The sequence below is a fragment of the Thunnus thynnus genome, chromosome 4 (assembly GCF_963924715.1).
Source record: "Thunnus thynnus chromosome 4, fThuThy2.1, whole genome shotgun sequence".
NCBI classification, from domain to species: Eukaryota; Metazoa; Chordata; class Actinopteri; order Scombriformes; family Scombridae; genus Thunnus; species Thunnus thynnus.
The window spans coordinates 6,575,707-6,594,026 of record NC_089520.1 but is presented as its reverse complement, the minus strand read 5'-3'; the positions used below and the strand labels follow the sequence as shown (position 1 = coordinate 6,594,026).

Here is an 18,320-nt window from a genome sequence, read left to right as displayed (position 1 = left end):
CTGCACACACACCTCTGGGAAAAGACAGAATTCTTTGTGTGTGTGTGTGAGCTGACTTTACAAAAAAAACTCTGCTGTATTAGCTAATATGCTAGCTAACTAATATTTATACTGGCTTGCAGTGAGGAGAAAGGTGTGACCAGTTCAAACAGATAAAGCTTACTGCTGTCCAAACTGGTCTCGCATGGAAGCGATAACATTAATCTGGATTTGATTAAACTGTCTGCGCTGAAACTTCCATAACAACAACATTCACTTCTCAGTAACTCACAGTTCTTCCTTAAAGGTTCAGATTTTTTTTCCGAGTCTGTCTGAATACTCACATACCATATGTATGTTGAAAGAGGTATTTGGTAATTGTAACCATTCCTCCTCTCTGTTCTGACTTCAGCACTCTCAGTTAGACAAATCATGTGCGTATTTTCATCCTGGAAGTCATATGTAGGGTGTTTCTTCTCAGCAACAAGCCTACATGCAGCTACCAGGACATATTCCTCCACTGAGGAAAGGAACAATGTCCATGAAAAACACAAAGAAGGACTAAAAATGTAAAAATATTAGATTTGTCTGACTCATATTAGCTTCAGCTGAACTTTAAAATGCATTTTTACACTGAACAAGGACATCGTTTAGCAGTGGCTGTAAAAAACATTAACGCTAAAGAACTATTATGACCTCTCTGCATGTGTGTGTGTGTGTGTGTGTGTGTGTGTGTGTGTGTGATGGACTGTGTGTGTGTGTTTCCCTTCCTCTCCTCATGTCTTTCCTTTGTATCGTCAGCCAGCGCAGGTTTCCCTGAAGCGAGAGATTGATCCTACACTGTTTTTATGTCTCATATTTAAATTATTATTATTACCATCGTTGTTTTTTTTTTTACTGTGAAGCCCTGATCAGAGCCCGTCCAGCCTTCTCATACCCGCTGCGAACCCTCCGACGCAGGGAAACGAACCGTACTAAAGAGGAAACAGCCCGGTCCCAACACAAGTATCATAACGGTGAAGGGAAAGAGGACAGGAAAGGAAAGGAAAGGTCAATAATTTAGCGAAACTTGAATCGGGACCAGGCTTCACAATCTTATTACGAGGTCAAAGGTGATTCATACTTTGATCCGATCATCACTCCTTTAGCTGCTTTGGGTCAAAAGATTCATTTCATTATATTGTGATTTTTTTTTCTTTTCTTCAAGTACTTGTCATGAAAATAAAAAAACGCCAACATGGCCGTGCAGCACAGGAATAAAGGAGACAGAGAGACAGTAAACGAGACCACAAAGACCTGACTTTTGATTATTTGCCAGCTTTTTCACCTTTGTCTTTTGTTTTTTTTTTGAATCACAGAAGTTAAAGGAAGGACTCAACAACTGTTGTCATGCTTTAATTACTCAAAGTCACAAATGTCTCTTTAACCAGGAGCAAAAATCCACTTTCAATCCTGTTTAAACAGACATGACGACATCAGATCTGCACCACTGGGTTTCAAATGTGGTATTTTAGTGCCTGTTGGCCTCCAGTTTGTGCATCTCATGTATTATCTTTACATTTTTCTAAAAGATAAATCCCTGACAATCTTTAAATAACACTTACTGCTGTTTTAAAGGTATTTAGAGACTCTTCCAACAATCTAGATTAAAAAAAATCTAAAAAATGTGTTAATGTGCATGAACAGTAACATTAATAGACAAATATAACTGACGGTAAAAATGTTACAATTTTGGTTTGTGTTGTAGTAATTAAACAAAGACAGTTACCGTCTTTGTTTGTTGCAACTTGGAAAACAGGTTTAAAATCTTGTCTGTTGTGCAGCAGATTTAATATTTCTTTATCTGGATTGTTAGAAGAGTCTTTAAGGTTCCTAAAAATACCCTCAAAACAGTAGAAAAGTGTTTTTAAAAGATGTTCTGGTCTTTTCAAAGATCACCAGGGATTTATCTTTCACATATTGTGACTCACATGTAATGATAATACATGAGGCGTATCTACGTACATCCAGCTTTAGACACCTGTGATTCATTTGAGAAGGAAAGAAAAGACAAAGGAATGAAAGAATCACCGTATCATATTATAAAATGTCTTCTTTTTTTTTTTTGGTCTTTAATTCTCTCTTCTCCTCAGGCTAAGCTAATTCAGCTTCGGGAGTTTTGGCTGCGGTTTGGTTCGCTCCCTGTGGAGGGCGCTGTTGCATAAAGACTGGACACTAGAGGGCGCTGGTCTATCTGTGGTACTTTACCACACTAGACTCTTTTTTATACAAGCAGCAGAGAGATTAGATATTCTAATCTTCTACTTTAGGAGCCTAAAACATCCTTCCACCTTTATTTCCACACTTTTAAACAGATGACACGAGACCAGTTGCTATTAACACTCGTGTCACTTTTCAACACTTCAGTGTGTCTAGTTTGCGACAACTCGTCTCGTGCTGCGTTCAAAACACACAAAGAGTTCTGATCCAAAACTGAAATATCCGTAAGAAGATCTTTTAAAGAGTAATTAGAGCCTAAATATAATTATTTGGAGCTGACAAAATGTTTTCACAGAACTGAATCAAAAATTAAAATTTGGTTATCTTAATATAAATCAAAGTTTTGCCAATTTTACACTGAATTTTATTTTAACATTTTACAACTTTGACTTCTTTTGTGATATAAAAAAAAAAGTTTGTTCTGATTTTCTTCCTTTAAAGGATGTGTACAATTTTGGAGCACCAACTCTTTGCATCTTTTAAAAGTGTGTCTCTAAAGGTTGTAGATTTTAATCTAGAGATTTAAAAGGTTCTAGTTTTAAAGTTTTATGGTGCGGTGGTGAGTCGAGGCTGGCTGACGCTGGCTGACAGAAGATTGTTGTCTCTTTCCCGGTGCAGTAAAGTGCTCAGAGATGCCTGCGAGAGAGAGAAAGAAACTCACCAGAGGGGGCTTGGTTTGAATGTGTGTTACTGTTGTAATGAGAAGGCAGGAGAGATTAAAAAGAGGACTGTGTGTGTGTGTGTGTGTGTGTGTGTGTGTTTGGCCGCAGCAGTGCACAGTCAGTGTATCACACATTTAGGGCCTGTAAGGCGACCTGGCTTCCTTCCTGAGTAGTTCACTACAAAGGGGACGTTCGGTTTCACTGGTTCTGTGTCGTTTCCTCTCTTTTCATCCGATGAACAAATATTCTGACATTCACATAAATAACACACAGCAGGATTAAAAAAAAAACTAACTCTACTCTACCCGACTCTATTGTTACATTACACATCGTCTTGATTAGTTCAGACGTTTGTTTCGATGTCGACAAAGTCTGATTAACGTGAGCAAACTCGTATGTGCTTGACTTGTGTTTGGCGAGGTAGTGACAGCCAGCTTTGGGATTGGCGAACAACAATTCGGCCGATAGGATGAGAGAAAAAAAGCTACGAGCAGAGTTTCTGATTGGGCCCGCAGGTCGGACGCTGACTCGTGGTTGGCTCGCGGGACTCGGATATTTGCATAAACCAGGGATTTTTTTTTTTCTTCTTAAAAATCAATGGTACAGTAATGGTTAATCCGAGTCCGTTGTACCAAAGTCAGAACCCTCCCATGATATGTTCTCATGATACTGGCTGTTGTGCACTGTGCGGCCTCCCCCCCCCTCTGGTGAGTCCCCCCGTGGTTCCACGTCTCTCTGGTTGTGTTTCAGCCCGGACAGACAGAGCTCCTTCTCAATATAAGTCTCTCTCACACGTTCCATCTGCGCAGACTAAAAAATAGTGCAATTCTTTTCAGCAATTATATAAATAACTCTAAATTCGTGCTTTTTAAGTTCACTCCCGGTTCGCATACATGCGTGTATATACTCGATATGTAACATATATACACGCCGACATGTATGCAGCAAACTGTTCAACGTGAAAGTTGGCACCCCGACAGATTACTGATGTTTGTTTCTTTTTCTAAAACTAGACAACATATAAAAACAAACAGGAAAAAAAAAAACACATCTTTACTCATTAGAATCCATCAAGTTTAGAAAAATACCCCTACTTTCTCTATTTTCTCTCTGATCAATCATATTGCGGATTTTTTTTCTCTTTTTCTGTGGTGAACAGTCTTGAACTTTGTGCAAACCTTCTTTAGGAAACATAAAATTAAAAATATAACTCAAAAAAAGGATTTTAGCGACAACTCCTGCATCGGTTGGTCGATATAAGGCAGAACTTTTAGCTTGAGGACTTTTTAGCACTGTGCTACAGCTGCTACGCTAGTTAAAGATAACGCTAACTCGATCTAAACTGTCTCTCTATACGCTAACATGTCCCAGTGATACAGCTAAAGCCTGGCGCAGGAGTCGCTGCCGACGTTGGACTGTGCGGTCGTGAAAAGTGAAACACAACTAAACGGGAGTCAAAGCAGCGAAGGGGGGGGGGGCGGGGGGGATTATCACTAGAAAACAAAACAAATCAAAAAAAAAAAACCTGGAAGAACCAAGAAGATTGCAACATTTCGCCGTTTGCCTGGATAGGAATTTTTTTTGTAAGCGTGAAAAAGACGAACAAACAAAGAAAAAGTTCTATAGAAACAAACAGAACAAGTAAATATTTATAATGAATGAAGACTAGTTGTAAAGATCAGTCTGATAGAGGAGCCATGAGGTGGAGTTGTAAAGGGAAGGAGGAGGCTTCTGTATCCGCTCTTCCCTTTCCGCCCTCTGCTCTTCCTCTCGACATCATCATCTGTTCATCTCAAGTGCTCCTCAGACAGGTAGTAGGAAGCTGTGGAACAGGAAGTATCAGATGTTCACTGTGCTCTGTAGGAGTGATGTGGTTTCCAGGAGTTCTTACCTAACGAGAAGCCCGTGTGTGCTGCTTCCCACTCCTAGCCTGATCCATGAAGTGGGGGGAAACTGTGAAACTGACCACATGTCAGCTACGACTACAACTAACGTGAACCAGCCCTTATCTTAAAACCATTCAGAGTGGATTTTACCATTGACTAGTTTGTTCCTCAGTGGTTACTGACCGTTTCCCAAGTGGCTAGCAGACATAATCCTGGTTTTCCAAGCTAGCTAGGAAAGAGGAAGCAGCACTGTCACACCTGCTGGGGCTTCTGGGATTTCTCCTTTGTGTTTCTTGCGTTCCTGTTGTCCACGCTTCCTTGTTGCTGTGGTGGAGGCCGGAGCAGACCGTGTATCAGCGAGGACGGGGGTGCTTGTGAGGGCGATAGAGTCCGATGGTTGTGGCTGGGGGTCAGGGACGTCGGGTGGTAGTAGTGCCCGATCACCTCGCTGTAAGCCGGGGGAGCTCCTTCTACTCGAGAGCCCTGCTTGTGCTGCCGGGCCAAGGCCTCCTGGGCTTCTAGCACGCTGATGCCTGGATGGACGCTGGGAGGAGGGGCCTGCAGACTGGGAGCAAAGCAACAAAGATAAATAAGACTGATGGGAGCAGAACAACAAGGACAGGAAAAATGATTACAAAGAAAAGTAGAGCACAAGCGTCTAGATGTTCTTACACAAATAGCCCGTTTCCACTGAAGGAACTTTTCCAGGAGCCCAGGAACCATTTTAGTAACTCAGGAAAATTGCCTTCGTTTTGACCAAAGGAACCGGGATTTAAATTTAGTTCCTTGGCCATAATCCCAAAGCAATCACTGCTCTGGGGGTAGTGCTCTCTAATGGCTGTGTAGCAGCTGCTAAAACTTTTATACAGCTTCATTCACGCAGAAAGTAAACAATGCTTGTAACTAGATGAGTCTATAAAAAGTGAATTACAGAGAGAGAGAGAGAGAGTGTGTATGCGAACAAGAGACAGAGGGTGAGAGAGGGCAGTAATCAACACAGATAGAAGTGGGAAATGTATTTTCTATTTGCAGTCATCTATGGTGGAGACAGGCTCACTGAAGTTTTCTGTCTCTTTTTCTACGCCTGCATTTCCTCCTTTGTCATTCAGAAAATCCATTTGAAACACTGAAGTCACAGTCAATAAAATGGCTGTTGTTGACACCAAGTTGGTGTTTCTTGTGTGGAAATTGCATCTCAAACATCACACATTATCATCATCATCACATCACCTTTTTTCAGATATGGAGAGGACTTTTATTTCCTGGAACTATTCGGTCAAAAAGGGGCATGAGACAGTGCAAATTAATTTTAGAAAGTAGTTTTCATTATGTAGGGAACAGCGGTGGTGATCCAGACATCTTGTTTGTAGTTACCTGGCCTGCAGACAGGAGTTGGATGGGTCGAGGGGGTGGGAGTCGAACACTGTTCGGTTGGGCGGGGCTCTGACCGACTCGCGGTTCAGCTCCATCTGTTGCTCCGGGTCTCTGAGCTGCAGGGTGCAGGGGCCCTGGTACGGCGGGGGCTCCTCCCCGTCTGAGAGGGAGATGGTTGGGGGGAGATCGATGAGGCTCTGGGGCAGGTAGGGATACGTCGGCTGGAAGCGACTCGGGGCGTATGTGTGCTGGAAGCGTTGGGACTGGAGAGGAGGTTGGGGCTGCGGCTGGGCGTGATGAGGCTCCCGCTGTAGGTAGGATGAGGGGACCCCTCGGTCTGGGGCGCGGGGGTTATACACCTGGTGCTGTGTGAGGAATGACTTTAAATTACTGCTGAGTCACACTGTGTAACATTTATGTTTACATAACGTTCATAATCTTGGTTCTTGGTAAGTTTTTCTTATATTTAGTTCAATAAAACTCACCTCATTCAGACCACTGCTTGTTCCCGTACTCTCAGAAGACCACAGACCTCCCTCCTGTGAGACAGAGAGAATAAATGCCTTAATCACTTGTATTAATTCACCTACTTGAGTTGATTTTTATTATTGTGTGATTTTACTTCTATTTAAACAAATTGTCCACATACAAACGCGTGGACAAGTTTTTCCAAATCCTACTGAGACATGAGTCCTTTAATCCTTGATATTTTCTTAAGGTGGTAGTAATAATGTGGCTGTTGAAATCCAGGTCTGAGTCCATGACTACACCAAGATTCCTGGCTTGGTTTGTGGTTTTTAACATTACTGATTGAAGCTGAGTGCTGACCTTTGTCCACTCAGATGTGTGGTTACCTACAGACACAAAGTGTAGGATTCATACCAGTTTAGTACTGTACCAGAAAGTGCCACCCAGTTTTCCAGTCTGTCTAGTAATACGTTGTGGTCAACTGTGTTGAATGCAGCACTGAGATCCAGTAATACTAATACTGAGATTCTTCCACTCTCTGTTTCCAGCTCTGTAATTTTATTTTGAGACTCCATTAGTGTAGCTTTGCATGATTCACAGTTCAAAAAAACTCCTAATATATCTTACAATAGCCCTCTATGCAGCCCCTCAGTTCAGCCTCTGTCTCTAACAGGCAGTTTTAGCTCCTGTCTCTTTAAGGCCCGCCTACCGATGAGCCCACTCTGTTCTGATTGGCTGCTGAGGGGCAACACGTATCAGAGCCGTGTTAAGATGCCGCTGATGCAAACCCAGTGATATGTTTTCAGTTACTGCTGTTTGAACGTTTGTGTGCATGGTGATAGCACAGAGAGAGCAACATCAGTCACCACAACCTTAGAAATGTTCAGACCCTTGTTGTGTGTCACATGCTGAGTCGATCCATAGTTATCAAGAACACAGCATAGTCCCTCTCTCCTGGTGGTTGTCTTAAATTCACCGACAACAACTACACAGTCAAAGTCAATACAGATTACAGACAGCAGTTCAGCAAAGTCATCAGAAAAGGTTGCACAGTATTGAGGTGGCCTGTAGATATTTAGGAACAGAAGAAGAATTCAACTGAAGAGCCACATATTCAAAAGAGGCAAAATTTCCATAAGATATCTGCTCACATTGGAGGGAATCATTAAACAAAACGGCCACTCCACCTCCTCTCATATGCACTCTAGCTTCACTCATAAAGTTGAGAGGAGTTGACTCAATGAGAACAGCTGCACTGTTATCTTGGTCTAACGTTTCAGGTAAAAACATGAAATCAAGATTGTGCTTGATAGTAAAATTATTGATTAAAAATGTTTTTCCTGCCAAAGACCCCATGTTTAATAAAGCTAGATGTAGTATGTTAAAAGCATTATCTGCCAAATAGTTTGGGACAGGCTGTGGCTGATGAGGAATGGGTGCTAAACTTGATAAATTTGCAGAATCGGTTGGGTGCTTCCTGTTTCTTAGCAGCTGTAGAACAGTTTGACCGTTTTTTTTCGAGCTGTGAGTAGCTGTTAAGTTCATTTGCTGCACAGTGGGGCGACTGAATACATCCAAAACACTGCTAGATTTAGAACATGCAGCAGCATGTACATTTTACTGTTTGGTTAGTATTCATCCACTAGAGGGCTCCAGTGGTGCACAGCACACACTCACTGCTACAATGCCTTTTTTTTCACAGTCTTGTATTTAGGTCTCAGTGACTCATGCAGCTCTTATTCCTGCTTATATTGCAATATCTTTAAAACGTTTAATTCATTTTTTAATCTTTGTTTATCAGATTGTTTGGCAGTCAATCTTATTTATATTTTAACATACAGACATAAAAATCTGAGAATAACAGAACAATAAATTATATTTTATACAAACAACCAATCAAACAATTCCAAAAAGCCAGCAAACAGCATACATACACATACACACAAAAACACACACAAAAACACACACAAATCAATCTCCTAACTTTCTGCTGCTGTGACGGCTCAATTTTCTCACGTAGATTAATGAAGTTTCATCTAGTGAACAACTGTGTGACACTGGTGGCTCCTATCAGTTATCATCAGTCTACTTGAATCTAAAACTGACTGGACGATCCACTAAGTGATGAACTTGGACTGATTTCTTCCCGCCAGTCAACATGTTTGTGTCTTGATGCCTTCAGGGTCAAAACTCACAACAGCAGCTCTTCACTTTTGTAACTTTTCCAACTTTTGTGCAGGTCTTTCATTCTCTGGTGATACTTTTTCTGAATGTCTGACCGCATGTGTGTCTAATCTAAATTAACAAGGACAATGACTCCCCTGAGCTTATCAGGAGATCTTTGTGTGCTTCATCATTTACTCATATCTTACTTAAAGACCGGAGCCACACACACACTCACACTCACACACACACACACACACACACACAGAGAGTAGTGATTCAGGGAGCACAAGTGAAGTCATATGTTTGCAGAAGCCTCAGGTGTAAGTCTGCGTCTGTGTGTGTGTGTGTGTGTGTGTTCCTTGAAATAGTCATTGCAAGCTACTGTGGCCCTTGATGAAGAAGTGAGTCAGTGCGTTAGCATTAGCCCGCAGCAGCGTTTAATCACTGTGATCACATGCTGTCAGTCAGCGCTCTTCAAACTGTGTTTTCCCTCATGATTCTGTCTTTCATTAAAAAGTCTCCTCGCTCGTTTCTTCAGCCCGCACAGCACACGGTCTGTTAAACGAGGATGAATAACTATAATCACAGCATAAAGTCAACATATACTTATAGTTTTGTTTTGTCTTTTTTGTTATAATTTGTATAAATCTTCTGTTTTCATGCCGTGCTACATATATTTCATATTTTTTACTCACAAAGTTTTAATCCATTTTGTCACTAGTTGGATTATATATGGAATATTTGCTCTACATAATGGATCTAATGTTATTTTATATGTTTACATAGAGATATTTAAGCCAATTAACTAACATAATATTGCAGTTAAAGTGTTTTTGACTTCATACATGCTGCTGTCACATCCTGCTTTATTTTCCTGCATAAAAGTCTACTATGTAAACTTGTTCTAGATGTGATATTTATCTGTCTTTTCACCTCATCTTAAGTTTGGTAAAGCTTTAGTTACTTCTCAATATTCCATTCTTAAAACTCAGGCCACAAATCATCAGACAGCTACCTTCTCACACTTACCTACAGAAAAATTCAAGTGTAAACGTACCTAACAATCTAATTTCTTTTTGAAATCAAATCATTTAATTGTACTGTTGTTTTAAAAAGTGCTCAGTAAATAAACTGACTTGACCTCCAGTAAAGTACCCTGAAAGCACAAAGCATTTTTTTATTTTATTTTAATGTGAGAGGAGGCTGAAGAGCTGAACACTAATCTGATTTCTTAAATGTCATGTGAACAAGAAACCTTGTTTCCGTAGAAAGGAGAAGATGCATCCGCGTAGTCAAAATAATTTAGTCTCAAGTCTGACAAAAACTGAAACCGACACTGAGTAGCTTGTGTGAGTCTGAAGGAAGTTGAGTTCCACAGCTGAACCTGATCTCACCCGGCGACCAGAAAACACTACCGTCACATGAAAAAGACGGAAGCAAACGGATCACTTGTGACTTTTGGGCTAGGTCAGATGTCAAAGGTCAGATATGAAGCAGTGTGGACAACATACATCTAGACGGTCAACGGTGTAAACGTGGTGTTTGACTTACGTTGGCCAGCGGCAGGTGTCTCCTGCGTGTCGGGGCATGTCTGGAGAGGAGGGAACGTGCTGATAGGCGGTAGTGATTCAGCAGGCAGGTGATGACCACCACCATCACCATCATCACCACCACGATCACCAGGATCTGGACAAACTCCAGCTGGGCTGCAAAAAACACAAACACACACACACATAACAATCAGTTCACTTGTTACGAGGAGTACCACTCAGCCTGGGAACACAGTCGTATTATGTCTTCTGTAGCTTCTGGAGGAGCTTCGACAAAACAAGAGAAGATTACCCTGATGATGTCATACTTATGTCACTGCGGTTATCTCGGCTACAGATAATGCAGATTTTTAACAGATTTAGGGAGAGTCTCATGAAAAGATGTCGTGCTAAATGACATTTGACATAATACATCACACTTGTTTAGTGAAGAACTGCCTGCAATCTGCTTCCTACAAACATAAAACACAACAGACAGTCACTAAAACAAAACCCGGTGCTACTTTTTGTTATTGTGGTTTATGAACTTTTTTGATAGATTCTGATCTTTATATTTGGTTATAATAGTTGTTTGTTTTATTGTTGCTGTTGCTTTGTGAGCAGGATGACTAGCAACCAATTTATGGAAGCTAATGGAGATCTAAATAAAGAGTAAATTGTTTCATGACTTTATAAATGTACCGTTTCTCTTTGGATTTGTTGATAAAAAGAAATAAAATGACATAATTAAACATATAAAGGAAAAGAGAAAACAGTTCATATATTCACAGAGACTTAAAGTGTCTCTTAAAGCGGCAGTTTACTCATAAAATGCTGTCTGACTCTAAATGAATAAACTGTGAAATGTAAATACCGCAAGGTCTCTGTATGTTTCTGTCTTGTGAGACAGAAAAAAGGGTTTTCAGACAGAGTCCAGACAGAGATGTAGTCCTTATGTAGAGGTCACACACACACACACACACACATACACACACATACACACACATACGTACAGCCAGACCAGACAGACAGGGCTAGCTTTGTTTAGAGACAGTCTGCTCTAACCCCCCACTTCTACCACCACACACACACTACCACACACACACACACACATTTTTCTCACAGTGAGCAGGCATAGGTCAGGGCCAAGTCAGACAGAAGAACATAAAGTAGCCTGCAGACAGCACACACACACACACACACACACATGTAGACTGCAGACTGGTTTCCAGACAGTTCACACCAGTTCTCACAGTCCTGTTATGTGTCCTTCTGACCAGCTAACCATTACAACGCATAAAGAGATGCAGAGACAGAGTCAGCTGACTGCAGTAACTCATTCATAAGCTTTTATGAATTTCAACCACACACACATGATTCTCATCAAACCGGTTTATTGAACTGGTTTAACCGGTTTATTTAACGACCTCTGAAGCCTACGATCGTTTTTAAAACAAAGGCGGTTTAGGCTGACTTGACAAACATTGTAGACCGGGTCACACACACACACACACACACACACACTCATACACAAAATATCTCACTCAGGTCAAGCAGCATCAACAGTCAGAGAGGCTTTTAGTCACACAATAGAAGAAAACGTCTGACTGACGGCTGGTTGAACGTCACCTTCACTGCAGTATTTTACCACCCAACTCCAGTTTCTCAATAGAACACAACTCTACAAAACGACTTGATTCCTGACATATAAATACATTTTACAGCAAACTCCAACTCGACTATTAGAGCAGAACTAGAGCTCCCAACAATTGTTGTCAATCTTCCAAAAGAGCTGAGCAGCCAAAACCATATTTTCCAAATATCTAGAGTCAATATACTCGAGGCACGCTTTCTTTTCTTTAACACACTCTTTAAAAAGACTTTATAAGTTGTGACTGATGGTCTTATTAAGAGTTAAAGACCAATTTACTAATGATTATAGATCAGTCTTTGTCTCTTTAGCTTTAGATCATCAGTGGAACTGCTCCAAGAGACAGACTGACCCCGTCACCTTCTGGCAAAGAGCTGCAGAGAATGTGGTCCAACATCCAACAACTTATTTATCATTACAACCGCAGACCTGATGAATCACTGTTAAAACGAGCGTCTTAATGACTCACTAACGGAGATTTTCTGCAGCTTTGATGGCTTATTAGCGAATGAGAAACCGAAGAGCGTTTAGCGATGGATTAGTAGTGTTTCTGACAGCATTATAATCAAATAAAAAAGGGATTTTTACAATCAGGCGAGCCAAAAGTCGCCCAAGGTGACAGATTCAACAGTCAAAACCTAAAGATATTCATTTGAGAGGCTGAAACCGAAGAACATTTGGCATTTTTGTTTGATAAATGACTTAAACAGTTCATTAAAATAGCTTATTTCCTGTCAACTAATCACTTAATTGACTGATTGTTTTAAACAACTCTACATTTAAACATAAATCTACTTCTGCAAGCTGCAGCACGTTAGCAACAGCATCCATCCTTACTGCATCAAACACATCAACACACAGAAGCAAATTAAAGCCAAAATGTGCCAACCGACCAAGAGACGAGATGAGGAACTCACCACACAGTTGCGTCTGAACACAGTTGTCATGGTTGTGACTCCCTGATGAAGGCTGCATAGTCCCTTTTGCTCTACAAGACTTTTTTCCTCTCACAGATTTTTGTATTCCAGTGATTACAACCTGAAAATCTTCTGCCCAGCGAGTCGGTTAACGAGCTCAGAACTACAACCGAAACAACAAAAAAATTAAAGAAACTAAAAGAAAACTTCCCCAGCTGCAGCGATACTCCGAACTACATGTCCCGCGGATGCTCCGACACCGCACGCGTGTGTGTGTGTGTCCTCGCCGGCTGACACACGCACTCTGAGGCTGGACCCAGCTTTGTCTCCTACTTTTTCTCACGCGCATTCCCACACTGTCCAGACACACACACATTGAGGAAACAGCTGACCAGACCCCTGCTGTACCCCCCCACCAACCCCAACCCCCACCAACCCCCCCAACTACCACCAAATAGCTGTGAACAAAAGGGGTCAATGTGAGGGAGGAGGAGGAGGGGAGGGGGGGGAGGGAGGAAAAGAGACAGAGAGCAGGGAGAGAAAAAGAGGGGGAGTGGTGGGAGCGTCTGGGAGAGACAGATGGGTCAGAGGGCCGGGCAGAATAATGATGAGACAGAGACGGGGGGGGTGAGAGGGGAAGGGAGGGCAGAGATTGAGGCTTGAACTTCTCATTAAAGAATATGAAAAATCAAGTGTGAATATTATACAGTATACAGCTTCAATCCTCCATGAAGCAGCGAGATGAGAAACTGTTTGTGTTGTCTTCTAAGCTGCCAAACAGACCAGTCACTCAAAAATATTTTAAAAGAAAGTGGGGGGAAAGGGGAAATAAAGGTAAAAATAGAATATAAAAAGCATTACAACATGTTTATCAGAAATGTTGTGGTCGCAGCCGTACGAGGATGCACAGAACGACCCGAGACGAAGGCTGCGTATGTATCTGTATTTCCATATGTGTGGAAATACAGAAAATATGTCAAATACTCAGAGTTTGAAATTAACATAAAAATAAGTCCGATCAGTGAGGAGGTATTGGAAGTGAAACGAGAGATTTGATTTCACAGTGACTGCGTCTATTTTCAGCTGTGATACGTGAGGGTTAATGTGTGAACTGCTGCTTAGCTAGCATGACCCACGCACACACACTCATAAACACACACACACACACACACACACACACACACACACACACTGAGTATGAGTAAACTGCAGTTATTGAGTTCATCGGTCACATGGTCGTCACTTCCACTTTTCTTCTACTTCTACTTTTGATTTTAGAATATTTGAGTTATTAGAATATCAGTATTTCAACTTGATATTTTAATTAAAGAAAGAAAGAAAGAAAGAAAGAAAAGTGGAAAGGATGGAGTGAAAGAAGAAAGGGAAGGAAAGAAGGTGGAGGTTGGAGAAATGTGAAGAAAGAACACAAACATACACGGTAAAATAATTCAATGTAAACACTCACATTCCTCTGCTTATTAAAGAAAACTGTTATTGTAAAAAAAAAGCAACAAGAAACAGACACTTGAACGCACCGTGATGCCAGCCCTGCCATCTGTGTGTGTGTGTGTGTGTGTGTGTGTGTGGTCTGTCAGTGGCTACTTTTGGGGACAAATTTCAGACTAAAGACCGGTTAAGTGGCTTTTCCGACTGGGGACAAAAGCCGTGTCCCCAGTATGGGAAAAATGAGATTTTTGGGTCAGCGGTTGAGGTTAGGGTAAGGGTTTGGGTTAGAAAAGTAGTGGTTATGGTTTGGGTGAGTCTCCAGGAAATTAATGTAAGTCTATGTAATGTCCCCGAAAGTGACCATGATCTGATAGTGTGTATATGTGTGTGTGTGTGTATGTGTGTGTGTGTGTGTGTGTGTGGGCACACTGCCTGCTGACAGCTTGTCTGTCTCTCTGTTTGGTCAGCTGGCAGTGAACTCCGTCTTTCAGTTAAAACACACTTTCTTCCTTCCCTTTCTTTCTTTCTTTTTCTTTCTTTCTTCCTTTCTATGTTCTTCTGTCTTTTCAAACTAAAACGTAACAAAGCCTCTCTTCTCTTCTCTTTCCTGAAATTATGACAAATTAATACACAGACAGACAGTGCAGCAGTTCGATTAGTCATTATGTTATAAAAACCGACTGTATTTTTTATCAAAACATAACAATACTGTGGAATTAAGTGATGAAAAGAGTGAGTAATGAAATGATTCTTTTTATTATCGATTGATCATTCATCAGTCATTTATTTTCTCAATAAACCGATGAATCGTTCAGTCTATGAAATGTCCGGTGAAAATGGTGAAAAATCATTGTTACTCAAATCCCAGCGCGCAAACTAAAATGTCTTGTTTTGTCTCGATCAACAGTCACAACCCGAAGATATTCAGTTTACTGTCACATTTTGGAATTAACCCGAGTGTTTCCTTGTTGTGAATCACCATTTCTGGTTAAATTTTTCTGTCTTTCTTTTTTTCAAAAATCTGTCTGACTTTTACACGTTGTTTTGCTTTCAGAATGACATTTAGACTTGTCACAGCAGGAAGAAGCACAGCTGGAACTAGTGACATACAGTAAACGATGGGTCCGTTCCAGCGATGATTACAACACAATAACTCCGTGCTGCGCCGCATCACCGCGTCTGCTTAAAGATGTTATTTCATTCATACATACAGTTACAACATGAACCGCTTTTATTATATATTTCATTGGGGTTTAAGAGTCGTACGTGCTTTGACGAGTAATTACACTTTGAATTAATGACTATTTTATTAGTTAATGCTTCAGTGAACGCAGCGTGTGACAGGTGTGTTGCAATACTGAGGAAATGAAGGGCTGTTTCCATTCAGCTTCTTGGTTTTGATGAGTCATAATTCAAAGAAAAATACTTGCTATTGCTATAAAAACACACTGAGCAGCTGACTGTGTGTGTGTGTTGGTGTGTGTGTGTGTTGGTGTGTGTGTGTGTGTCTCCCAGCCTGCAGTGCAACTTGTCAGCCCCCAAATGGGGAGGTCAGCGGATCAGTCAGCAGACTGCCGCTCCTCCCTCCTCGTTCTTGTCCTCTCTCGTTTTTCACGCTTTCCCTTTTTCTCTCTGTTGCCTCTTCCTCGTCTTTCGTTCCCTCTTTCCTCTCCTCTCCCGTCTCTCTCACTCCTTCCATTCTGCACGCTGACAGGAAAATCGGTCTCTCATGTGATGTTTCCATCCACATGTTTTTTTTTTTTTGCACATTAGAAGTACATTTCCAAAAGACGGTGTAACAAGATTACATAATATTGATCCACTATTTTTTTTTTCCGTTTCAGCCAAGCAGAAAAACATGTTTTGGTCTTTTTTCCCCCCAGTTTTCATGTGTAGCTTTAAATACATATAAAAATAAATACAAATGTGCTTTATTTTCTTTCTCTTTTCCTCCGTCTCTACTTCCTTTCAGTTTCCGAAGCTTTTTTTGGCATGACAACATTATTCTTACACTGTCAAAACAAATGTGTTGTGCAGATACACCAGTGAAAAACATCCTTACAGCCTTAACACACTTCAACAACGATACACAATAGGGCGTTTTTTTTTTTTCGGTATGCCGAAAATGGGTTTCTGGGTAACTCCAGGATCTAAGCAACATGTTCATATGTATGATGCTACGTGTCAAACAACAACAACAAAATACTGAATTCACAGCTTTCATACTCCTCTTTTACAAACTGCTCTCAGCCCGCATCATTGTTCTCATGTTGTTTTATATCCAGAAGTACTGAGATTATAAGTCAAAGCCGCCTCTCCATCCACAGATCATTTTTCAAAAGACTTGAAAAAGTCAATTATTTGGCTTTATAGTCTTCTCTTACTATTAAAGTCTTGTGTGAAGGTCTCGTATTACATTCTGCTGGTGGTTTGGACACTTATAGAAAAACTGGAGTGGCCAATCGAAACTTAGGACTGATATCTGTCCTTTGCACCTTCCAGAGACAGCTGACTCACCAACTTTAAATCGTTTCCTCTCTGGTTATTATATGACTGAGTGAGTTAAAGGGGCACTGCAACAATTTTACTGGATTGTCTCAGTTTGGATTTGGAAACTACAAAAACAGAAACCCTGTTACAAGACTGGAGTTGAAAGTTTGAGAGATGTGGGTGTTTATTAGGATTGGAGGAAACTTTATCAGGTTGCATTATGGGAAGTGTAGGATCTAGAGTTTTTGGAGCTTGACCCATGATAGGAACTTTAAAAGTCAGGATATCTCTGCCTCTACTACAACAGTTTTGACTCAAGCTGAAACGATTAGTCGATTAATCAATCAGTCGATCAAAAGAAAAATAATCTGAACTTCTTATATGGTTATAAATAATAAGAGTTATGGGAAATGTAGGAACAGTCATTCATTTTTGACATTTTATAGATTAAACAATAAATAATTGGTACATTAATCAATAATGACTCTTCACTAATTACTCATCACTCTTTGTAAACTTTATAGAAGTGCAACAGTAAATTGTTGTAGTGCCCCTTTAATATCCATCTCCTGCTGTGGGCAGATTACTGACCTCGTCTGACACAATATCTCTGCGCCGAAGTTACACTTCTTTCAAGTTCTCCCTTGTGCAACTTTGAAGAAAACAACAAAAAAAAAAAACCAAAACAAAACATCCTATTAAAACATTTTCACTTCTCAGTCATGTTGCATGAGAGAGACTGCTGAGCTCTTCCCTCCCTCTGTGGTGTTGTCTAGACAGGGGGAGGCAGTAAGCCTCGCAGGCAGGCAGACACTCCATGGTTAATCTAAAGCAATTAGCTCATTTGTCATCCGCTGCCTGCTCTCCGTCTATCTGCCTCCTCCTCCTCCTCCTCCTCCTGCATTCAGCTAAAGGTCACAGGCGGTCATTGCCGAGTCAGATGGCTCGGAGAGAGAGCAGACAGACAGAAGAGAGGGAGGAGGGGGGGGGAGAGAAGTGGGGAGGGGGTCAGGAGAGCGGATGGTGGGAAGGGAAGGGAGGAGTGGAAAAGAGGATGATATGAGGGAAGGAAGGAATAGAGAGAGAGACCGGGAGGAAGAAATATGGTAGGAAGGGAAGAGGGAGGAGGGTGGAAAGAAGTTGGAAAGAGAGGAAAGGAAGGAGGAGATAGGACGCAGTAGAGGGAGGAAGAAAGGAAGGAAGGAAGGGGGTGAAGGTAGAAAAAAAAAAGTAGGACAGAAAATATATGCAAGAGGATAAAAAAAAGAATAGTTTAAGATGTTTAAAGGGAAAGAAAGATAGGGATGGAAATGATAGAGTGAGGACAGAGGGAAAAAAGAGATAGGAGTGACAAAAGGAGAGAGGAGAGAAAAAGAAAAAATAAATGATGAAAAGAGAAGAAAGGGAGAAAGGGAAAGAGAAAAGGGCAGGAAGAGAGAGAAGCTTGCTAATTCCTCCCTCCTCCCCTTTCTCAGTCCTCGGATGACTCGACA

General features: G+C 41.1%; 1 protein-coding gene across 1 annotated transcript in view; it reads right to left on the bottom strand.

Moving 5' to 3' along the window:
• Positions 1–3,434: 3,434 nt before the first annotated feature.
• pmepa1 (prostate transmembrane protein, androgen induced 1) overlaps positions 3,435–18,320 on the bottom strand; it is a 34,976-nt gene continuing 20,090 nt past the window's right edge. The window contains exons 2-5 of the mRNA XM_067586312.1: positions 10,346–10,500; positions 6,646–6,699; positions 6,161–6,525; positions 3,435–5,351 (exon numbers count right to left, since the gene is read on the bottom strand). Coding sequence (XP_067442413.1) covers positions 5,039–5,351; positions 6,161–6,525; positions 6,646–6,699; positions 10,346–10,500 — 887 coding nt within the window. The 3' untranslated portion in view covers positions 3,435–5,038. The remainder of the gene's footprint in view (positions 5,352–6,160; positions 6,526–6,645; positions 6,700–10,345; positions 10,501–18,320) is intronic.